This window comes from Eretmochelys imbricata, chromosome 21, assembly GCF_965152235.1.
Source record: "Eretmochelys imbricata isolate rEreImb1 chromosome 21, rEreImb1.hap1, whole genome shotgun sequence".
Classification (NCBI taxonomy): domain Eukaryota; kingdom Metazoa; phylum Chordata; order Testudines; family Cheloniidae; genus Eretmochelys; species Eretmochelys imbricata.
This window is the reverse complement of record NC_135592.1, coordinates 5025134-5049786: the sequence shown is the minus strand read 5'-3', so window position 1 is coordinate 5049786 and position 24653 is coordinate 5025134. Positions and strand designations below refer to the sequence as shown.

Sequence of the window (24653 nt, the reverse complement as noted above, 5' to 3'; positions counted from 1 at the left end):
TTTAATATCATGCATTGTTTTCCTCTCATGTGCTGCAAGAGAGGCATTCAAGAGCCACTTGCAGCTCAAGAGCCTCAATCTGAGTATCACTGGCCTATGGCAATGCGCTCTCAGTGGGGTCTAGGGACTCATACAAATCAAATGTAACATTTAGTGGCAAGTTTTTAAGTGGCATCACTCAGTGGAGCAAACGTTGCTCTCTGTCTCGCTCTGCTTTTGGCCTAGGACTAAAGGCCCTTTTGTTCTTTCTTAAAGCCTGTTTATCCTACCAGGAAGCTAGCTAGGAGGAGTTAAACATTTCAGCCTGGGATGAAACTCTGCCTACAATCTGTATGCAATTCTTTCTTCTTGGATCACTTACTTGAAAATAGAAAAGGAGGACTTGTGGCACCTTAGAGACTAACCAATTTATTTGAGCATGAGCTTTGGTGAGCTACAGCTCAGCTCATGCTCAAATAAATTGGTTAGTCTCTAAGGTGCCACAAGTCCTCCTTTTCTTTTTGCGAATACAGACTAACACGGCTGTTACTCTGAAACCTGTTACTTGAAAATGACTTCATGGGCAGGAAACTACAGATGAACTTGTTTTTGGAGCAGACGTTGCTCTCTCTGGGCTTTTGACCGAGGACTAAAGGCCCTTTTGGTCTTTCTTAAAGCCTGTTTGTCCGACCGGGAAGCGAGAGTGGAACAGTTTTCCTAGGACAAACCAACAGATGACCCGTCTCTAGCCGTCACCCTACCACTGAGAGGGGGCCCCGTCCCACCCCCAGCCAATGATTAGTATCAGGTTAAGGGGGCTGGGGGGGGGGGGAGAATTAACTCTCCCTTTAGTCTGAAGCGGGGGACCTGTGCCATTGAGCAGCGACACAAACCCGGGGAGAAATACGCCTGCGAGCAGCCGCTTCCGGGCATGCAGCCAGGCAGAGAAAACAAGCTCGGGTAGGAAAGTGCAGCAGTTGGCAGCGCCCAAACAGCAGCCCTCAGGCCCGAATCCCTCAGGGGCGTTGTTGCCCCCCGGCTTGTGCGCCTTCAGCCGTCCCCGGCCCGGGTCCCCGCTCCCCGCTGGGTCGCACCAGAGCGGGGCCGACGGGGGGAGCCGCGGAGCTGGGCGAAAACCGGCGGCGCAGCGAGGCCTTGGCTGGCGGCCGGCCGGCCGGCCTCCCTCCCTCGGGCGGGGACCGGGGACCGGCGCCGCGCTGGGCGAGCCTGGGCCGTGGGCTTCCCGGGCGGGGCGGCCGCCGCCTCTCTCGGCCCGGCCCCTGCCCTGCGGCGGCCGTGGCGACCCGCGAGCGCGCTCCCGAGGCGGCGGCGGCGGCTCGGTTCGGCGCATGCGCAGAGCTTGGCGCGGCGCCCGGGTGCGGCGCTGCTCGGCGCCATGGAGCTGCTTCGGCCGGGCTGGATCCCGCGTCTCTCGGCGCTGCTGGCGCTCGCGCTGCTTCCCAGGGGAGCGCTGGGTGAGTGTCGGGGGCGAAGGGGGCTCCCCGGGCCCGGGCCCCGGCCCCGCCCCCTGGGCTGGCCTCGCCCCCCGCTGGGCTGGCGCGTGGGAGCAGGAGGGGCCGTGGGGAGAGCGGGGCCCGGGGCCCCGGCTCTGTGGCCAGGTGCCGGAGGGGCGTGAATCCGGGGGGGTGGGGGCAGCAGGGGGAGACCGTTCGTGGCGGGCTGGGGTCCGTGGCCCTGTCTGCCATTGACAGCTCCCTGGACTCGACCCGAGTCTGCCGGGCAGGTGTGCGAAGGGGGCTGAGTCCTGAGTCAGGGTCACCCGCGGGCTGGAAGCCATTCATGGCTGCGGCATGAGGTATGTGGCTGGCGCTGGGGTGGTCCCCAGCGCGGCCGTAGATGCTGGAAGTGGGGCAGTTCTTCTGCATCGCCTCGTGTTTAGACATTATTGGGCATCCCGTCTGAACACAATCGTCAGGTCACTCAAAGGGCCGTAACGCAGAGAGACCCAGTTGAACGTTGACCAGATTTGGCAGGCCACATACAGGTTGTGCATTTGTCTGGACTGTTTTGCCTTTGGTTAAAACGGAAGTGTGTAGTCACAGGACAGTATGAGCTGAGGGGAAATATTAATTGGGCCCAAGAAAGAAGGAGAAGCCCTCTCTAGTCTAGTGTGTAGACCCTTCACGTGAGGTGGGGGGGAGGGTTGACCTTGGCATCTGGCACTGTAGGCTCCTCTTTTAATTAGCTATGACTTGGGGGTCCAAAAATGCGGATCACTCTTTTGCCCCCCATGGGTCAGGCTGTGGGAGACTCCTGTTCAAACCCCTCCTCTGCAAAGGGATTTGAACAGGGGTGTCCCACCTCCCAGGGACCTCTTTCCCCCCCACCTCCACCCCCAACCCCCCCACCCACCCCACCCCCCGACCCCCCACCCAACCCCCCACACACCTCCCCCCGACCCCCCACACCCAAGGGAACCTGAGAGGTGGGGGATCATTGTTTAGACCTCCTCTGTTTCCAGAAAGACAAGGGCCTCCTGAGAAAGGAGGGAATTTAAACAGGGGCCGCTCACCCTCAGCCCTGTCACCTGGGAGGTGATCCATCCTTGTCCAAGCCTCTTCTTAACAGGCCGAGGGAGGATTTGAACTGGGGTCTCCCACTTTCTATGTCAGTAGCCTACCCACTGGGCTACAGAGTGATCCTAATCGTCTTGCTGGTCCAATTGCTATTGACTTGAAGTTTAACAGCTTCAAGAGGCAAGAAAGAAGGAGCTCCCACTTAAAGTCCTTGTCCTCATCTGGTAGAGGACAGACTTGAACCAGCAACCTTGAGTTTCCCAAGAGGGAAGCCTAACCGCTGTAGCGTAGAGGGCTTCTTGTTTTTCCGTTGGCCCAATTACTATTCAATTGGCGTGGGACAGCGGCAAGAGGCAAAACCTAAAGAGTTCCCAGTTGAGTCGTTGTCTCCTCTTCAGGGAGGTGCTGGTATTGAACCAGTAACCTTGAGTTTCCCAGGGGAGTAGCCTAACCACTGTAGCGTAGAGGGCTTCTTGTTTTTCCTTTGGCCCAGTCGCTATTCAATCGGCGTGGGACAGCGGCAAGAGGGAAAACCTAAAGAGTTCCCAGTTGAGTCCCTGTCTCCTCTTCAGGGGGGTGCTGGTATTGAACGAGCAACCTTGCGTTTCCCAGGGAGTAGCCTATCCGCTGTAGCGTAAAGGGCTTCTTGCTTTTCCTTTGGCCCAGTCGCTATTCAATTGGCGTGGAACAGCGGCAAGAGGAAAAACCTAAAGAGTTCCCAGTTGAGTCCTTGTCTCCTCTTCAGGGAGGTGCTGGTATTGAACCAGTAACCTTGAGTTTCCCAAGGGAGTAGCCTAACCGCTGTAGCGTAGAAGGCTTCTTGTTTTTCCTTTGGCCCAATTACTATTCAACTGATGTGGAACAGCGGCAAGAGGAAAAACCTAAAGAGTTCCCAGTTGAGTCGTTGTCTCCTCTTCAGGGAGGTGCTGGTATTGAACCAGTAACCTTGAGTTTCCCAGGGGAGTAGCCTAACCGCTGTAGCGTAGAAGGCTTCTTGTTTTTCCTTTGGCCCAATTACTATTCAACTGATGTGGAACAGCGGCAAGAGGAAAAACCTAAAGAGTTCCCAGTTGAGTCCTTGTCTCCTCTTCAGGGAGGTGCTGGTATTGAACCAGTAACCTTGAGTTTCCCAGGGGAGTAGCCTAACCGCTGTAGCGTAGAGGGCTTCTTGCTTTTCCTTTGGCCCAATTACTATTCAACTGACGTGGAACAGCGGCAAGAGGAAAAACCTAAAGAGTTCCCAGCTGAGTCCTTGTCTCCTCTTCAGGGAGGTGCTGGTATTGAACCAGCAACCTTGCGTTTCCCAGGGGAGTAGCCTAACCGCTGTAGCGTAGAGGGCTTCTTGCTTTTCCTTTGGCCCAGTCGCTATTCAATTGGCGTGGAACAGCGGCAAGAGGAAAAACCTAAAGAGTTGCCAATTCAATCCCTGTCTCCTCTTCAGGGAGACAGTGGTATTGAACCAGTAACCTTGAGTTTCCCAGGGGAGTAGCCTAACCGCTGTAGCGTAGAAGGCTTCTTGTTTTTCCTTTGGCCCAATTACTATTCAACTGATGTGGAACAGCGGCAAGAGGAAAAACCTAAAGAGTTCCCAGTTGAGTCCTTGTCTCCTCTTCAGGGAGGTGCTGGTATTGAACCAGCAACCTTGAGTTTCCCAGGGGAGTAGCCTAACCACTGTAGCATAGAGGGCTTCTTTGTTTTCCTTTGGCCTAGTCGCTATTCAATTGACGTGGAACAGCGGCAAGAGGAAAGACCTAAAGAGTTGCCAATTCAATCCCTGTCTTCTCTTCAGGGAGGCAGTGGTATTGAACCAGTAACCTTGAGTTTCCCAGGGGGGTAGCCTAACCGCTGTAGCGTAGAGGGCTTTTTGTTTTTTCTTTGGCCCAGTCGCTATTCAATTGACGTGGAACCGCAGCAAGAGGAAAGACCTAAAGAGTTTCCAATTCAGTCCCTGTCTCCTCTTCAGGGCGGTAGTAGCATTGAACCAGCAACCTTGAGTTTCCCAAGGGAGTAGCCTAACCGCTGTAGCGTAGAAGGCTTCTTCCTTTTTCTTTGGCCCAGTCGCTATTTAATTGACGTGGAACAACTGCAAGAGGAAAGACATAAGGAGCTCCCAGTTCAATCCCCTTTTCTTCCTTGGGAAAAGGAAGGAATTAAACCAGCAACTCCAAATGTCCCATAGAAGCCTCTTGTTCTAAGTTTGGCCCAATTAATACTTAATTAAAGCTGTAGTGTAGAGGGCTTCTTGTTTGGTTTTTTTTTTTTTTTTTGGCTCAATCACTATTTAATTTACATGGAAGAGCTGCAAGAGGAAAGACCTAATTAGCTCCCAGTTCAGTCCCCTTCTTCTCAGGGAGACTGTGGTATTGAACCAACCACGCTAAGTTTGCTATGGGAGGAGTCTAACCACTGTAGTGTAGAGAGCTGCTTCTTTTTACTGTTGCTAAATTACTATTTATTTTATATGGAACCACTTCAAGAGGCAAGACAGAAAGAGCTCCCACTTCAAACCCCTTCTCCTTATGCAGCAGTGAAAGGAATTGAACCAGTGACTTTAAGGATATCAGGGGCGTAACCTAATCACTGTACCGTAGAGAGTTTCTTACATTTGTTTTGGCCCAATTAATATTTAATTAAAGTGGAACAGCTTCCAAGTGGGAAGACGTCAGGAGCTCCCTGTTCAAACCACTTCTCCTCATCATCCAATAGAGGGAAAAATGGAACTAGCGACTCCAAGTTTCCCCACACGACTAGCTTAACCAGTGTAACATAGATAGCTGCTTGTTTTTGTTTTGGCCTAATTACTATTTAATTAATGTGGAATAGTTTCAAGAGGAAAGATCTAGGAAGCTCCTGCTTCAAATCCTGTCATCTCAAAGGGAGACTTGAACCTGCTTAATTAGATTCTAAGGGCATCAACTCAGCCACTGCGCTATAGTGACTGCTTGTGTTTTTTATCCCAATTAAAGTGATATAGGTTCAAGAGGTAAGACTGAGGGCACTCCCATTCAAACACCTTCTCCTCATTTCATCAGGGGGGGGAGGAATTGAATCAGTAAATCAACATCTCACAAGCGAGGCGCTGAACCATTCTACTATAAAGGACTCTTCATTCTTTGCTTGACCCAATTAATATTGAGTTAAAGTGGAGCAGCTTCATAAGGCAAGAGCTGCATCATGCCCAGTTTAAATCCCTGCATCTCAACAGATAGAGAGAAGACTTGAATCCACAGCTCCAACTGTCCAGGGGAGTAGTCTCACCACTCTGTTGTAGAGTATGTGTCTGTTTTGATTTGGCCCAGTTATTAGTTAATTAAAGTTGAACCGCTTTAAGAGAAACAGAGTTGTTAGTTTATCTGGTACATGTGGAAAATGAACCCACATTAGCTAAGAGTTCTCACAGGGAAGAGCCTAACCACTGTACTATAAAGGCTCCTTGGGGGATTATCAGACCAATTTATAGTTAATTAAAGTAGAACAGCTTTAAGAGAAGAAGCTGAGGGAGTGCCCACTTCAAATCCCTTTTCCTCATCAGGCAAAGAGAAGAACTGAAGCAGGGTCTTTAATGCACCACATGTTTAGCCTCACCACTGTACCACAGAGAGCTTCTATCTTGGATTTTGACTCCCTTAATATTTAATTCAAGTGGAACAGCTTCAAGAGGCAAGACTGAAGAAGCTCCCTCTTCAAATCCTTCTTTTCATCAAGTAAAGGAAGGAATTGAAGCCACATCTTCAACATTCCACATGAATAATGTAACCACTATACTACAGAGGGCTTCTCACATGTGCTTTGGCCCAATTAATATTTTCTTCCAGTGGAACTGCTTGAAAAGGAAAGATAACAGGCGCTCCCAGTTCAAATTCCTTCTTTCTCAGCTGGTGGAGGAATTAAATCAGCTTCCCCAAGAGCCTATGAGAGTCATGTAACCACTCTACTATTGAGTGGTTTCAGAGTAACAGCCGTGTTAGTCTGTATTCGCAAAAAGAAAAGGAGTACTTGCAGCACCTTAGAGACTAACCAATTTATTTGAGCATAAGCTTTCGTGAGCTACAGCTAACTTCATCGGATGCATACTGGCTAGCTTAAGTGGCTCCTAGCCTAGTGTGCTGGCTTTTGTGCATCCCATGCTTAGGTGCCTATCACTCCCCATTCATTGAAGAGGGACCCCAAGTGCCTAAGTTAAGCTTCAGGGCACCCGTTGTCATTCCAGTGATTTTCTAGGCATCTAAAAATTAGGGATGGCAACATTGATTATTGCTGTAGCTAAGGCCCTTTGTAGATCTGGCAGAGGGAGTTATGCCTACTCAGAGGCCATCTCACACCACACAAGGCAGTTATGGAGGACACGGCCTCCCTTACAATATTTAGCTCAGTGGTTACAGTACTCATCCAGGATAGGGGAGAGCTTGGTGCAGTTTCCTCTCACTGCCCGATGAGGGCCCTGAGACAGTGTATGGTCCTTTGTTTTGGGTGCTCACATGGGATGTGGATAATTGTGGTTCAGTCCCTCTTCTTCTTGATTAGAAATAATTTGAACACCACTCTCCTGCTACTAAAGCAAATATCCTAAGTGATGGACTATGAGGTATGCTGGTGTAGGGTACTCTTCGTTGTTTGGTGAAGCTGGTTTCTTTTAATTAAATATTCGTTGGGCCAATGCCACTACGAGACGTCCTCTAGTATGGATACTCTCCAATGCTGTTAGAGATCCTCTTCAATTCCTTCCTCTACCTAGTAAGGTGAAGGGATTTGACCAGTGAGTCTTCGCAGTCTTCCTGCTTTGAAGCTATTGCACTTTAATTTGGGCAAAACAAGAAGAAGAGGCCCCCTTATAGTTTGTAGTTAAGCTACACACTAGGGATATTGGAGATTTTCCTGTATGAGTTTATTCAAACATGATAAAAGACAAAAAAAAAAAAAAAAAAAAGGCTTATAGGTCAATGCTTTTGACAGAGCGATCGTTGTATGTCTGACCTATCGGTCCTCATCCTCACAGGTAACCTGCAGAACACTTTGAACAGACAAGACTTAGCACTTAGTTCAAAACTCTGCTAGACATTAAAAATCATAGCCCAAACAGAGACTCTGGATTTATGGCTTATTACAACATGCTGTAATGCACTGACGCCCACTTTTTGTCCTGTGTTGATGGGCCACTCTGTATTTCGTGGCCCCTTAGAATAGGTGCTAACTCCTTACGCAAAAAAGTCTGTTTCATCTTGGATTAGCTGTGATGCTTGGCGTACCCTTCCCAGATCTGAAAAAGAGCTCTGCCTGGCTGGGAAGCTTGTCTCCGCCCTGCTCTACAGTACAACGTTATGTCAGTATAACTACATCGCTGGGGGCATAGGAAACACACACCCCTGAGCAATCCAGTTATACCAACAGAACTCCCAGTGTAGACAGCGCTGTGTCAGTAGGAGGACTTCTCCTGTCGACATAGCTACTACCTCTTGGGGAGGCGGAGCACATATAGCTATGAAAGCGGTTCTCCCATCGGCATAGGTACCGTCCTCACTTTGGACTTGTCTACACTTACAGCATTACAGTAGCAGAGCTGCAGCGCTATCTCACCAACAGAAGTTGGTCCAATACAAGAGATTACCTCACCCACCTTGTCTTTCTACCTGCCTGCTGTCATTTATATGTCTGCTTCCATTGCCTTCAGCATGAGCACTTTTGAGGGCAAAGAGCAGAAACACTCAAGCATGGTCTCACATCAAAGATGATCCGACCATCTAGTAGGCAACTACATCTCTGCTGGTTGAAGGCTTTATAAATTACGGGCATTACTTTGAATTCATGGCCTGACCTAAGTTGCATGTGTTCAGTAACACTAGCAAAAGTTAAATATAGGTAACTGCGGACTAACTCAACTGAAGCGCTTTCAAAGTCACCAGCTTTTGGCTGACTGGTATCTTTATTGTACAGTGGTAAGAACCAAGTATCTCTGGTTAATGTGCACTACGAATTGTTTCAAAATACTTCTGTGGTTTATTTTTAAATGGAATCTAGATATTTAAACTGACAAAAAGTGCAACAGCCCTTCAGCTGACATTAGCTATATACAAAAGTAGGCAGACTACACTTAACTAGTGACACCACACTGATAAACGAAGGGCAACTGTATTATTTTTTGGAAGTTTTAGACTGTGTAATGTAAAATTACCTTCTTATGTGTTGAAGACTCTTCAGTACGTAAATCAACTCAAAGGAAACGTTCTCTAATTGAACAGTTATAGCAACAGGATGTGAATTCACATCTCCACCCTGTTCACTTCAGAATCTCTCTTAAGACTATTCCAATATTAACATTGGGTGCAGATTGCAAAGTCCCACACCCATGTAATCATTGAAGATCCTGCAACATTCTTAAAGCATTAATGCTGGCTTTCTGCTCAACTTTGAGTGCCAAATTGACTTCAGTGGGGCCACTCCCATGCTTAAAGTTAAACACATGCTTAAGTGCTTCGCTGAATTGGGGCCTTGGTGAAATAGTGCATTTCTCTGACAGATGAAATAGTCCTAACAGGTTGAAAAGTATAATAGAAATGCAGGATTACTACCATGATTAACAGGCAGGCCCCACGCTACCGGCATAGAGGCCCTTCACAAACATTCTTTTTGGTCTCTTCCCCACAGTTCTTCCATCTTAAAAAGAGAGGATACATAAGGGGATTGAATCTATTGTTAGCGTCACAGAAGAAACGCAGTTGGTGAATGCTACTGCATGAGTTTACTAATGGTTTTTCAAAAGGCTTTGGTACATTCCAGATCTCACTGTGGAGAGCAAGTAGGGTATTCTTCTAGCAGAGTGTCAGCAACTCTTTGGCAAAAAATAGGAGAAAAGGAATTGGAGAAAGTTGTGGTCTGCAGTGGGCAGGCTGAGTTTCCTTTGACAAGATCTGCAGGGAGAATGGATGTTCGAGTGACCATGACAGATCCCATTTTTGAGTGGTGATATTTGTACACAGGAGTCTGTAAAACACAGAAAACAAGATTAATAAATAGCAGCATTAGAACAAAGGAAAACCAAGTAATTCACACAAGGCACAGTCCACCTGTGGAACTTGTTGCCGTGGGATATAGTGAAGGCCAAAAGCATAACTGGTTTAAAAAACAAATTAGATAAGTTCATGGAGGCTAGGTCTTTCAATGGCTGTTAGCCAAGATGGTCAGTGATACAACCCCATGCACTGTATCCCCCTAAGCCCCCAACTGCCAGAAGCTGGGACTGGATAATAGGATGGATTATTAGTTAATTGCCCTGTTCTGTTCATTTCCTCTGGAGCATCCGGCGCTGATCGCTGTCATACACAGGATACTGGGCTAGGTGGACAATTTGGTCTGACCTAGTATGGCTTGGTCCTATAGCTGGATTACTTCCTGACCCCGACTCCATCCTTTTTCAAAATGTGAGTGTGGGGTAGCAGTATTTTCCTTCCACCCCCAATGAAAGCTGCACCCCACACTTTTATTAGCCAGCTCCAATCTCACACATAAACTTTTCCATGAGATGGTAATGTTGTAGTGCTTAGGAGCTCCGGTGATACTCTGTGACCCCCCTTGTGCTTGGTGTTGTGCAAACACATAACGAAAAGATGGTCCCTGCCCCAAAGATTTTACAGTTTAAGACAAGAGTTAACAAATGGACATAGACAGACCAATGGAGGAGTACAGGGGAATAGATGATATTGGTCAGCATGATGGACTGTGGTCTCAGCCCACCGGCAGCCTAATTATTACCAATTGTTTTGGTAGGCAGCATGGCACAGGAGATTTGAAGGCAGATAATATGTGCAAATGTTACCTGGGAGCTCCTCCCAACTATGAAGAGCAGCATGGCAAAAAACACAAATGTAACAAGTGGGCCTTAGAAGCTGGCATCATAGCCTAATTGGAGGTGGGAGTTGACTTTTGAGACTGAATGAGAGATGATAGGGTTGGGATAGGTCATGAAGGGCCTTGAAAGTGAAGACAAGTAGCTTATGTTCATTACAGTGGAGAAGACTGAGCCAGTGGAAGGTTGTAAAGTTTGGAGTGGAAATGATCAAAGCATGAGCTAAAGAAATTATCTTTGCAATAGCCTTCTGAATGGTTATGAGTGGGGCAAGATAGCATTTGTCAAGGCCGGAAAAGGATGTTACAGTAATCATGACTTGAGGTGATGGGAACTTAGACGAGAGTTTTAGCTGTGTGGATAGAAGGAAAGTCTATCTTAAAGATGTTATGCAGAAAGAATCTGCAAGACTAAGGCTTTGTCTACCTACACTACCACTTTTGTCAGTGAAACTTTTTGTCCATCAGAAGTGTGAAAAAAAATACTCCCCCAACCAATATAAGTTTCACCGGCCAAAGTGCTGGTGTTGGCAGGAGAGGCTCTGCTGCTGACATGGGTAACGCTGCTTGTTGGGGGTGGTTTAATTATGCCGGCAGGAGAGCTCTCCTGCCAGCAAAGAGCAGCTACACAGGAGACCTTACAGCTCCGCTGTAAGGTCCATAGTGTAGACATAGCCTGGATGTGAAGACTTAGACCTCTCTCCAAGTTCTCCTTTGAATGTTTTTAGGTTTTTTAAATCTGACTCACTGAATATCACTTGACTTCATCTCTATGTTAATGCAATATTAGGACAAGCTTTTTTAAAAAAGCTTGTCTATAATTAAAACTGAAAAAAGTATTATACTACATTGTTAACTGTTTACCCTTTACTGTTTACCCTGGTAGCAGATCTTTATTTGGAATCTGGACTTTCAGCATATTAGGTTTCACCATTATTAACAAATGTAACGCATTAGGTACTAGTAACCAAGAAATACTTTTTTCCAGTTGGAGTTCATATAATTAGGAACATAATAGCATTAATCTTGAATCATGAGGTAGTTGTGATACCAGTACCTTGCCATCTTTTACCAATGCCAAACCAGCAAGTGGTAGTCTTCCAGATTTCCTTCCTGTTAATACCATCTTTAAATACAGGAGCAATAAAAATTATGTTAAAATGTCTGGAAGTGAAGACACTTATCTGTCTTGAAACTGGGTGGGCAGATATCAGAGTTTTGCAATGATAAGCTGTTTTGAACTTTTAACAAACACAACCATTGTTTTTGGAAGGTCTTCTTCCTGAGACTCTTTTATCTTAAGAAAAATTAAAGAGCCAATTTTCTCTTTTTCATTCCATATTTCTTTTCCATTTTAATTGTGATGATATTTAGTGGCAAGTTCAACTGAACTTTCTTACTCCTTACTTGAAAAACATCTGTACTACAAGCACTACAGTGACACAGCTACAACTACACTGCTGTATTGTAGACACTTGCTAAAGTGACCAAAGGGGGTTTTCCATCGCTGTAGTAAATCCACCCCCTCAAGAGGCAGTAGCTAGATCAATGGACGATGTCTAGCAGTGTCTGCATCGTAGGTGGGCAAACTTTTTGGCCCAAGGGCCACATCTGGGTATGGAAATTGTATTGCGAGCCATGAATGCTCACAAAATTGGGGTTTGGGGTTCAGGCTCCAGGGTGGGGCTGGGGATGAGGGGTGTAGGAGGGTGCTCCAGGCTGGGGCCAAGGGGTTCGAAGGGTGGGACGGGGATCAGGAGTGCAGGTTCGGGGCAGCGCTTACCTCAATCAGCTCCCAGAAGCAGTGGCATGTCCCTCCTCTAGCTGCTATAACCTAAGTTTTATGTTGTGACCAGGCCTAGTCTTCAGAGGTACTAAGGGACCTGCAATTCTTTTGCCTTCCTTGGGATTTATTAATGCTCGTGGTCTCTGAAAATAGAACAGGTTTAATGGACCAGGTGCTAACACTGCCAGAACCCAAAGGACCTTTGTTTATACTATAGCTATGGGCAGGTCTACACTACCTGCCTTCTAGATGCCATAAATTGATCCCCGAGCACTCTCCCGTCGACTCCGGTAGTCCACCGCTGCGAGAATCGACGGGGGAGTGGCTTCAGCCGACTCACCGCTGTGAAGATGTCGATCCAAGTACGCCGACTTCAGCTACGCTGTTCTCGTAGCTGAAGTTGCGTATCTTACATAGATCCCCTAGTGTAGACCGGGGCTATGTCTATACTACCAATTACATTGCTCAGATGTGAATGAACCTCCAGCTGAGCGATCTAAGTTACACCAGCCTAAGTGCTGGTGTGAACAGTGCTGTATCAGCAGGAGAGCTTCTCCCATCAGCATAATTAATGCCCCCTAAACGAGCAGCAGTAGCTCAATTGATGGGCGAGGTCTTTCCAGTTGCCTTAGAGCAGCTACACTATCAGCACAGCTGCGTTGCTGCGGCTGGGCCATTGTAAGCTCTCTAGTGCAGTGCTTCTCAAGCTGTCTGATGTGGGGGGCTGGCAATTTTTTCTCCCCCAATGTGCGCACAGACTGGCAACCAATGGCTCGCGGACCGGCACCGGTCTGCGGACCACCACTTTGAGTAGCACTGCGGTAGTGTAGCCATAGCCTAGGTCTCCCACTTTGTATCATACTGCAAGTGCTTCTCAGTACAGAGAATGTTATGGATACTGTGATTCCTAGATCTATCTGTGACTTCTCTGTATTTGACTTCCTGCAGGAAGGCTCTAGGTGGGTGGGTTGCCAGCCCTCAGGAGGGGAGGCCCCATGGGGAGGTGTTGAAAGGAAGCCTGCCTGTCACAAGATGTACCACTCACATCTGGACTGGTGCCTCCTTCTGATACTCTGGGGATTAGCTCAAGGCCAGACCCCCCGCAGTTCGCACACCGTCACTCCATCTGCCTTTAGCTCCTCCCGCAACCTCAGAAACCATAGTGTCCTCTTCATGGCTCAACCCTCTGGCCATGTCACTGACTGTGCTCCCCACTTCCAGGGGTGGTTTAGCCATCAATAATCCTAGGCAGTCCTCTCGCTCACTGTCTCAGTATCGTTCAGCCAGTGGCTGGTAGGGGAACCTAGGCTTGCCCTCTGTTCTAGGTTTTAGCCCAGGGACCTTCAGCTTAGCAGTCTGGGCCGTCTCACTGCTCTATCCCTGGGCTACTTCCTACTTCTAGTTCCCCTTTCGTTCCTTGGCCTGTCAGTTCCCAAAAGTCTCCTTCTTCTTCCCAGGAAGTGACTGTAGTCTCCATTCACTTCTCTCTTTCTCTTGAGAATATCTGCCTTTCAGTTCTGGGCTTATAGGGCCCGCCTATTGCTGCCCTATTGCTGAGCCTCTTTAATCAGCTGCCGATATTTTTCTTCTGCAAAAACAGATTGTTCTTTGAGTGACTGTTCACACAGATTCCATGATTGGTACACATGCCCCCCATGGGTTGAAAATCCAGTTCTTTTTGGCTAGTGGTATCCATTTAGCTGCATCTGTGCCCTTTTCTTCCACTCCTCTCCCCCAGGGGGTACAAAGGGTGGAGTGGGCCCAGCCACCTGTCACTTTCTTCTTACTTCCCATGACTGCAAGACAGAACCTCACACACTGGCTTTTCTCTCTGCTACCTCCAAGAAAGTGGACGGAAGATATCAGTGTGATATTCCCAAGGATACAGTCTGGACACATGGTCAACTGTGTCCCCTCAATTTTCCAGTCTGGGATGCCTTGTACACTGTTTTACTGTGAGAACAATCACTCCTGGCCAGATCACACACAGCCTCAAGCATGCAAAATCATGCCCAGCTGAATTACATGAATGCTCTGGCCAGCCATTCATGAATTACATACAGGGAACCACCAGCTACTTCCCAGTCCCAGATCTTGTCCCTGAAATGTGTTTCTTGTACTGTCAAGCTCTCTACTGAATAATGCAAGCTCACATAAAGGCCATCATTTCATCAGTGGAAAATGATGTGCACAAATGTTCTCTCAAGTGGAGATTCCCAAATACTTCAATCCAGGCACACTGGTTTAGATAAAACAATAAAACAAGTTTATTACCTGCAGATAGATGTTAAGTGATTGCAAGTAATGAGGCATAAAAATCAGAATTGGTTACAAAAAAAGAAATAAAAGGTAAAATGCACACTAATACCTAATTTCACAAACTAAGCATGCTTAAAAGCAAAAAGGTTTGCCTCCCCGCCAGCGTATAGCCGTCTGGCTGGATTGCTTCAGCTAGGACCTCCCCCCAGTTCAGTGATGCTTCCTTTATGTTTCAAATATTATTGATGTGGAGAGAGGTGATTTGGGAGCTTCTGTTTCTCAGTCTTATATCCTTCTCCCCTCTTTGAGGCCTATCTACAGCTGGGGTTCAGGCAACAGTCTGTTTACATGGAAAACCCCCAGCTGTTCCATTGCCAGTATGTAAAGTTCTAGCTCACGCCCTTCTTTCTGACAGAGAATGGCCACGTGGTAGTCCATTTGATTATGTTGATGCGTAGCCAGGGCATCAATGTGTCTTTTGTCTTTGAAGAACTGGTTTGGGCTTGTTTTTCTAACTTCGGAACGTGTCACAGTGACATTATACAGTAGAATCTTCTAACTTTACATACAGTGTTGCCACATATTTTACCAGGATAATAAGGTCCAGCAGATTATGAGTTTTCACATGATGCCTTTTGATGATGTCTATCTACCCCACACTGGCCCCCCAGGGGTTAACTGTGCATTGCATGCTGAGGAAGCCACACCCCTCCATCCCTGCTGAACAGGCTCAGCCTGGAGACAGGGTATAAAGGGAAGCAGCGCAGCTCAGTTGGGCTGGACTGCTGAGAAAGAATGTCTATAATGAGCGCCTTCAATGGACCTGGGAGAGCCCCAGTTCATAGAGGCTCGGCATGCTGAACCCCTGGTGGACACTGGAAAGCCAGTGGTAACCTGGGGGGGGATTGAGTTGCTGCAGACCTTGCCAGCAGATGTCCCCAGAGCACCCATGGACTGCTGTATTAGGAGACCAGGTAGGAAGTGGCCCAGGGGAAATAGACATTAGTCTGGTCATAGGACTGAGATCTCACTGTGTTTGGGGCAGATTCCTGCTGACCCAGTGGCATACCATTCTGTTAGGGCCCTGGGCTGGGTCCCCCTGCTGCTAACCCCCACTGGGGTGGCAGTTCCCCCACCATAGACCTAGAGGTTTACAGTTGTCTACTATTCACCAGAGTCAAAATGCTAGACTATTGAGACTGTGTGTGCGTTTGCTGCTCTGCCCTGACTGAGGGCCTGAGATCTTGGGTGATGGTGCAATCTACCCTGACTGCTAGGTCATGCTACCCTGGTAGCAAGGGAAGCCTTAGGGGACTGAGACTGCTAGGTCACACACTCCTGTTTTGTGTGTTAAGCTGTCAGAGACACTAGCAGTTGGGGTGTAAAATCCCTGCTGACTATGTGACCAGACGCCCCTTGATGGGCTTTATCTACCCAGGACATGTCTCAAAAGGCATACTTTGTACAAAATTCATCATAGTTTCTAAAAAAGAATGAACGTGGTGTGCAGACTGTCAATCAGGTCCCCACAAAGAGGCTTAAATATTTTTGAGCTACCTACACCTGGCTCTGTGGTTGTACAAGCAGTACAATACAGAACAAAACAGTACAGTCCTCTAAAGTCCATCCCTCAAGAGAGAGACTCCTTGCCTCCTCTCTGAAAAGCTTGACTTCTCTGGCTGAAAGGTCTGTTCTTCCACAAGTCTATAAATGAGGGTAGCAAGTTACCAAGCATTACTGTGTGGTTTACAAAAAAAAAATTTAAACTGGGATGAACTGCCCAATTTTGTGGATAAATTATCAAAGGAACACTAGGAAGAACTGAAAACACTTATGGCAGAGGTCTAAAACTGCCAGAACATTTCTGCAGACTAACTGTCTGACACTGCAGTGTGAACAGTGGCCATTGCTATTTCTATGAGGCGATTGCCATGACTGCAACCCTCAGGGATTCCAAGAGGCAAAAATTGAAGACCTTCCATTTGAGGGCAACAATGAGGCACTCCAGACTTTGAAGGATTAATTGCAGGGCTGCTCCGAGCCCTAAGGAGTGCAGTGTCCCATCCCGTAAAAGAGAACAACAAAAGCAGCCATAGTTCAGGCAGTGCTCCCTGATTGTCTGAACCTCTGAAAAAAAAGCAGAGATTTTACCACAGGCAACCTCTGCAACTTACTCAGCTGCTCCACAGTCTGGGGCTTTGAACAGACAGCTCCGTCTCCGCCCTAATGTGGAGTCCTAATCCTCTGGGATTCTATGTTGGCAAATGAACTGAGAGATGGTTAGGTTTCCCTATCTTTATGCCCTGAGGGTGGTCAGGGATTGATCAAGGATCCAGATATGGCCCCAACAGATACTGCTAGCCAAAAAGATTCCAATCTCTAGTGCATGGTGTTCGTGTGTATCAAGAGTGGAATCTGTGTCCAACACATCTGGAACCATAAATACTGTAGATTAAGTAGCTGTTCCTTTACTGCAGAGTAGGCATCATTTAGTGGAAAGTTGAGGTCTGATGTGCAGCCGTATGTTTCTGCAGATTTCTTGTTTGCCTAAGCAAACTGGTCAAAATGCTACAGATTTAGAGAAATGCAGTTGGAAGTGGAGTTGTCACACTGTCATAAGGTGAAGAAGCAGATCAAGAAAAAGGGGAGTGTTTTTTTCTTCAACAAACATCCTTGTTGTTGATTGGACTTGAATCAAATTGCTTCTTGCTGTTGGACATGCAATTAAGTTAAAGGGTTGGTATCTCTGAAAATTGCGTGCCACAGTGGCAGATGAAATTTGAAAGCAAATGTTAAGTTCTGTTGATCTTACCACTGCTTAACTAGTCACGCTTTTCTGTGGATTTAGGATTTTCTTTTCAATAAGTATCTTTTTCTTACCTTGTACCTCACAGATTGGTAGTGCGAGTTACTGTTTGTACTCCTTGTTTTAAGATTTCAAGCTGGGATTTCAAAAGGGCCTTAGGAAGTTCTATGCCCAGAGCCCATTGAAACTTTCCTAGGCTCTTTTGAAAATCCCATCCTCGGTGTCAGTTAAGGCTTGTTTAAAATACAAAAACTAAAGAGTTTGGGGTTTTTTTTCCCCAAAGTTACAATGCTATTTCTTTTTTTTTTTTTTATAGGTAGTTGTGGTACCCCACCAAAGCTAAGCTTTGCTGAACTGCAAGATGAGTCTAAGGCCAAGGAAGAGTTTCCAGTTGGGACCACAGTGACATATAACTGCCGCCCAGGTTACCAAAGAGTCGCTGGACAGTCGCCCACTCTTACTTGTGAAGAAAAATCTGTGTGGTCAGAACCCAAAATGTTTTGTCAAGGTAAGGTTTTTTCTCCTCTCTTCCCTCTGCCACCCCTCCACACTCGGGTCAGAAAACACTAACAGGTTAAAGGCTCTTCTGGACTGGAATGAGGATTTTGTAACATTTCATGATTTGGAGCTTGAAAGGGACACAGTTTTTCAGACAGAATTGTTTGTTTTTTAAGAGGTGCATAAAGCTCCCCTAAAGAATCAAAATGTAAAACTTTAACACAGAAGATGAAGTTCTGGCCTACTTGAAGTCAGTGGCAACACTTCCATTCAATAGGGCCAGGATTGTACATGGAGACTAAACTAATGCAGACATTGCATGTCGTTATTGACAAAAACGTGCCAAGCCCATGAGTTAGTGATATTGATTTGCATTGCTGTGATGATATCAGTTAAATTTTTTTTCTCTCTCTCTGTGGGCTGGGAGTGCTGTGTGGAGGGTTATGCTTTCCTTGAGAAAGGAAATGTTGGATAGAATTCTTTAGCTCTCGCATCCTTCTGGAAGGTAAAAGTGCATCTTCCAGGATGGGGCTCTTTAAGTCTGCCACAAAATTTTTGGCATCTGGTTGTATTATTTTCTATGTAATTCACTTGATTTGGGTTCCTAGTAATTTATTTCACTAGAAGGGCACTGGTCTTATCCATTCCACTCATAACACAATAATATGTAAATTCATCACATTTGAGGGCCTTTTTTCTTGTTTTCATAGGCTTTTTAAATTAATATAAACACTTAACTTTACATTAGTCACGTGCGAAAATGTGGGTCACTTATTATTTACCTTTAGTTATCTTTTGTAACAGAACAGAAAGAAAAATCTAATTCCTGTTATATTCTCTCTTTAGGGAAATCATGTGGACATCCAAGAGACCTAGCTAATGGCAAGGTTCATATCACAGATCTCCTATTTGGTTCGAACATTACATTTTCTTGTGACGAAGGGTAAGGATGTTGAGGATTCTTCCCTCCCACCCCCAATACTACTACTGTTGTAATCAGTACAAAGGTCTAGATAGCAAATTATGACAAACCTTCAGCGGGGCATTCTGGAGTACGAAGTTCCTGAAATAAATAGCTGCAACCTTTTAGCTGTTCTGCATGTTCAATGCAAAGAAGGTTGGGTCAGTGTTTCCATTGTGTGAACCTTCCCTTTTTAGTGCCTTGTATTCAAATTTGAAAAGATTTGCTTTCAAATCTTGGAATGGCTTTTTTTTTAAATAGGGTCCTCAAAAATTTTTAAATACGCCTCCCCTTTATAAAAATTTTTCAAATATTGTGGTTGGTGTTGATATTTTGGTACACATCTAGCATTGTATAATTAAATAGGTACATAGGGCAGAATTTTGTAATTTGTATTAACTTTATCTGCCTCTTTCTAGATGTTTGGGATATAGGGTCATGCATCAAACAAATAAAAACAGAATGCACTGAGGTCTTACACTGAGTGTTAGTTCTGAATTTGGTAGCCAATTATTTTCCTCCTTCTACAGTATCTTTGGCATTGCTTTGGTAATTTTCAAAGAATCAGCAGTGGTGAACTGGGTATCTCTAATATGTAAATCTCAGATGTCGATCCTTGTTAGATGGAGTCACTTTTCTCACTTGCTATTTTCTGGCTTTGATCAGAATACTTAGCAAAATAAGTAACTCTTGTCTTATAATAAGAATGGCATCACCTGAAATTCAGTGTGTCGTCACCACCTGCTGGCAGAACAGAAGTATACTCAAAATATCTGAGTTGATGGTTTAGAAGTTCGGTAATTTGTTAAGCAATTTTGCCTTTTAAAAAATGTTCTTGTTTAGGTTCAGATTAGTTGGACATAATACTAGTCTGTGTGTGATTGATGGAACAAGGGTCACATGGAATCATGAACTTCCATTTTGTGAAGGTAAGTGGATTTTATACAATTATGATTCTGTTCTGGTATTGCCGGTTCATGCAACTAGTTTAGGTAAATTGTGCTGTAAAAGGAATTCACTAGTACAGAAAATAAGTATTGTTAAAATGTTTAGTCTTGTTTATTTCACCATTTTAAAAGCTAATGGAGGTACCAGTCTGTTGAAAATGCCCAGAGATTACTGATAGCTAGCTCATATGGGTCAAATTCACTTACTCATTGAAAATCAGGAGTAAACTTTACCTGCTGAATAACTGATAACACAACTGTCAACTTGTGATTAATAGTTTACGTGGAATTTATGGCTGTCTCAAATTCATTCTGTCTACACTATATTGAAGAAAATAGTTCTACAACGGATTTGAGTTTCTGACTGATTTTAGGCGAACAGGATAGATTTTCATATATAATCCTGATACCCAATTATCCTGTTACTTCCTTTGTATCACAGTAGGCTTTTTTCCATGACTTATTTGTAGATAGTTTTATGATTTCAACTTCTGTTTTGCTGTGTTCAGTTTCAGATTTATTGTTCGTATGTAGGAGCTAAACCATGCTTGCTTTTTTCAGACTCTTAGGATATTTTATTCATCCAGTGCCATAAATGTATATTTGCTATTATGGAAATTCTTTTCAGTTACATTTTAATGGAAGGCTAGTCAGATTATTTCATTCTAGACTAAGTTTTAGATTTCTGCATACATTAGGGGCTTATTCTTTTAATAATTTTGAGTAATTATAAGGAAAAGGATTCAAATATAACTTCACCACATACAGGGGTTAATCAAGCATACAGGCTAACTGCATTTCTAGAAAAAGTTGTATTACGCTAACTTTCCTTTAATGTCCATAATGTTTACATTTTTACTTCTGGTTTCCTAAGTAACAGAAAAGTTTTATCAAAATACATTCAGGTTTTCCAATTAAATATCCAGAAGATGTTAACATAATATTCATAACTTTCCTTCAGAAGGCACTGGGAAAACAAGTCTGTGATTTCCAGTGCAAATGTATTGACTTTTTTCAGGCTTTCAGAGAGCTCTTTTTTCCTCTCTTTTCTGTTAATCTACCATCTTACCATCTCCTTTCCCCAATATGCTGCTAACATAAAATTGTACATATTTACATCTCCATTTTCTCCTTTTCTGACCTTTTTTGGTGGTTTTGCACTTGTGTTAACCACAAACCCCCATTATCAAATAGTTTAGCTGATTCAGTGAAATCACTTTTAAAAAATTGTGTATTAGACACCTAAAATGGGTCAGATTGCAGGCTTTCATGCATCAGATCTATTGAAAATCCCCTTGCCTTGAATAATATTGCTGTAAAAATCCATAGGCTTCTGTAATTCTTTGCACTCGCCTGAATGACTGTTGCCCTATTGCCTATAGGCCGTGTACCTTGTTGTTGTTCTGCTTGTTGCTATGGCAGTTTTTCTCCTTTCGGTTAAATGCTTTTTTTCTTAACTTTTAATATTTTCTAGCAATTCCATGTCGTCCGCCTCCAGACATTAAGAATGGGAGGCATTCCGGTGACTCCAATACTGAATACACCTATGGCTCAACAGTAACTTACAGCTGTAATACAGTACCAAGAGGCACAGACTCTTTCTCACTCATTGGAGAGGCATCTATTCACTGTACATCTGACAAAGACCAAAATGGAATTTGGAGTGGAGAGCCCCCTCAGTGTAAAGGTCACTATTTTTTGTAGCTTCTATAAAATCATACCAAAAGGATACTCAAGTTTAAGATTAAACATCTCAGCTGGATAAAATAGGGCACCCCAGATGTCATGTTCGTGTTTTGTCTTTAACTTTGAATTCCTTTGCTTCTGTGGTATTTGTTCAAATCCTAAACATTCCCATGTCAGATTTCTTAGTTGTTCAAAAGGTGTCGCTGTTTAGTTTTCAGATATGGGGCATCAGGAGACTAGTATTTTTCTTTAAAAATCCCCACTGCTAGATAGTCCTGTCTCTTCCCCTGAGTTCCTTAATCTGAAAAAAAGATTCAACAGAATGTGTTGAACTGTGTGGGACAGGAGGACAAATAGATTTTGCTGGTTAGAAACTTGTAGTACATCCCTTCAGAACTTTAAAAGTAGTGGTAAAGATCTCTGAGCTCAGTTTTCATCTCCTACTCACATGATATAGATTACTACTACAAAAAGGAGATCTGGTGTAGCTGATTGTCATAGAGCAGGGTTCACTCACCGCAAACAGTCCTTGAGCACTCTTCGGCAAGCTCAGCGTCATGTGCTTGTATTTATACTGTGAAATAACAATGCAAACTCCCCACAGCAGAAGGCTCTTACCTTCTCCCTAGGGACAGGCTGAGAGATCTTATCTCCCTGTGATCCTGGGCTTCTCCAACCCTTCCTTCCAGACTATCTCTCTTCCTGTCTTTTAGCTGTCCTCAGCTGGTGAGCTGAACCACCCTGTTAACTAGTTAATCACCCAGTCCTTAACCAATTATCTCTCCAGTGTGCGAAAGTGCCCAGACTGGTGAGTCAGCTTTAGGCTACTCCCACTCACACCGATGTTATCTTTGTATTTCACTTGACTTTAAACAATGGTATGACATCAACATTTGACAGATATGTAGGCATGTTGCTTAATGCACTAATGCAGGGGTCTCAAATTCAAATGACCATGAGGGTCACATGAGGACTAGTACATTGGCCGGAGGGCCGCACCACTGACCACCACCCCACTCCACCCCTTCAGTGAGGCCCCACCCCAGGGGGTACAGGGTGTGGCAGGCAGCTCAGGGCAGGGGGTTGGGGTGCAGGAAGGGTGCAGGGTGCAGCAGGGGGCTCAGGGCAGGGGTTTCGGCTACAGGAGGGGCTTGGGGGGCAGGTCCGGGCCGGTGCACACCGGGGGCAGGGCAGGCTGCCTGCCCTGCCCCCGCGCTGCTCCGGGAAGCAGACAGAACCTGGGGGAGGTGGGGGCACAGGGGTCTGTGTGTTGTCCTGGCGTCTCCTCCAGGTACTTCCCCCGAAGCTCCAGTTGGCCGGGAACAGGGAACTGCTGCCAATGGGAGCTTCGGGGAAGGTACCTGGAGGAGCGGCCAGGGCAACACACAGACCCCTGTGGGGCCCCCACCAGGTCCCGACCGCTTCCTGGAGCCGGGGGGGGGGCAAGGCAGGGAGGGAGCTTGCCCTGCCCCGGTGCATGTGGGGCCGGAGCCGCTCTAGGTAAATGCTGGGGGGGGTGGGGGTGCCGCGGGGAGCTGGTGGGCCACAGAAAATAACCTTGCGGACCACACAGGCTGCGTGTTTGAGACCCCTGCACGAATGGAAGGCAGTCCACTATTATTATGAGCATGGTATTCTAACTTATGTAGAATAGAATCCTAATGACCCCAACCAGCCAATCCCAAACTGATTTGGACAATGTTTGTATTAGTGACAAAGCTTGGAATTCTCCCTTCTCTTCGTAGTAGCTAGCATTGGATGTGTTAGCTTTGTGTTGCTGTCAAATAGAGAGAATCTCATCCTCTGCAAGGGATAATGAACTAGTAAAGACACAAGGGACCAAATCCTCAGTTGGTATAAACTCATGTAGTGCCCTTGAAATCAATTATTCTGTGTAATTACCCCAGCTGAGAATTTGGACCAGGACCAGGGATCAGTGTTTGTTTGTAAAGAAGATTGATGGAGAGTGTAATCATAGGATGGGCTAGGGGAAATGAGAATATAAAGTTCAATAAAAGCAGGACAACAAAAAGCAAGAATATAGTAGAGTTGGATCTTGGGAGCTGAGGAACAAGAGGGAGAGTAGTGTTGATTGGTCAAGAGCAACAAATCCACTAAATGAAGAGTGAAGAAGCAAAGAAAAGTCCTGGAAGACATAAACCCACTAAGTATGAGTAGCAAAGTTAATGTTTTGTCAGTTGGACATATGGACACCCTCAGTACAATGTAGGGTTTTTTGTCTGAAGCGAAATTGTGTCATTGGTCTACTTAGTGTCACACGTAGCATGGTTGTGGTAAACCTAAGGGAATTTCTTCCTTAACCTTGCTATTTCTTGGACTTGTGAATAGGAATCCAATTAAGTGCAGTGTTGTGATTTAATATCTGTATGCATCTGTTTGGTGGTTTAGTTGAAGGCTCATTTTGATATACTTAATTTTTTTCCCCCTTGTTTAGCTCCAAGGTAGCTGTTGTAGAAATAAACTTTTAAATAATTAGGTCGGGGGACAAGGGGATGCAGAATTAAAGCCACTGTTTATTTAAAAAATGTAAAGATATGCTATTCACATGTTTCAGGGCTTTATTTTTTCTTTAGAAGATGAGTTTTTCACATTCTTACCCATTTTCAGTGGTCAAGTGCAGTAACGCAGAAGTTGAAAATGGGAGAAAACTAAGTGGATTTGGTCCTTCCTATTCATATCAAGATGCCATTACATTTGAATGTGAGGCTGGCTACTTCATGGTTGGCAGTCATGTGATTGTATGCCAAGCAAATAATTTATGGTCTCCTCCAGTACCAACTTGTGAAAAAGGTAAGTGCAAATGGGATTTGAGAGGTCAACTTCCCTTACACATTGCGCACACAGCATTATAAAAACCTACACTTGTTCTTCCAAGACTTGGTTAGACTACAAGGTTGTTTAGAGTGAAGAAAGGAAATGCAAACTTTAGACCTAATGTGGGATTTCTCCAAAAATCTGACATTCATTCTGACATTTCAGTAGTAGCAGTGGTTGCATCTATTGAGCATGAAAAATACAAGTGAGTGTTGGTATACTGTGTTGGCAACTGAGCACATGGTGTTTAATTCTCTTTCCCAGTGGTTTCCTGTAGATATTGAAGAGGAAAGGGGATAGCATGGGTCCCTGTGGAATCTCACAGGTGAGGGCCATCCATTAGGAGGAGCCATCAGCCATTGAGTTTCAACCACTTAAGTACTGAGTCATCTGCTCCTGCTGTGTCATGTAGATGGATTAGCAGTTTGCTTATGGTCCACTGTCTCAGAGGCAGCAATAGAGGTCAAATAATATGAGCAAATCTCGTGATCATGGACATAGGCAAGAAGTTTATTGTCTT

The 24653-nt window shown here is 45.3% G+C and overlaps 1 protein-coding gene across 3 annotated transcripts in view; it reads left to right on the top strand.

Moving 5' to 3' along the window:
* Positions 1-1329: 1329 nt before the first annotated feature.
* LOC144278279 (C4b-binding protein alpha chain-like) overlaps positions 1330-24653 on the top strand; it is a 35824-nt gene continuing 12500 nt past the window's right edge. For 2 of the 3 annotated variants that reach the window (XM_077839531.1, XM_077839530.1), the window contains exons 1-6: positions 1330-1454; positions 17523-17714; positions 18551-18647; positions 19509-19594; positions 21087-21299; positions 23927-24109. In XM_077839531.1, coding sequence (XP_077695657.1) covers positions 1376-1454; positions 17523-17714; positions 18551-18647; positions 19509-19594; positions 21087-21299; positions 23927-24109 — 850 coding nt within the window. In that variant the 5' untranslated portion in view covers positions 1330-1375. The remainder of the gene's footprint in view (positions 1455-17522; positions 17715-18550; positions 18648-19508; positions 19595-21086; positions 21300-23926; positions 24110-24653) is intronic. The other variant, XM_077839532.1, reaches the window with a different exon arrangement.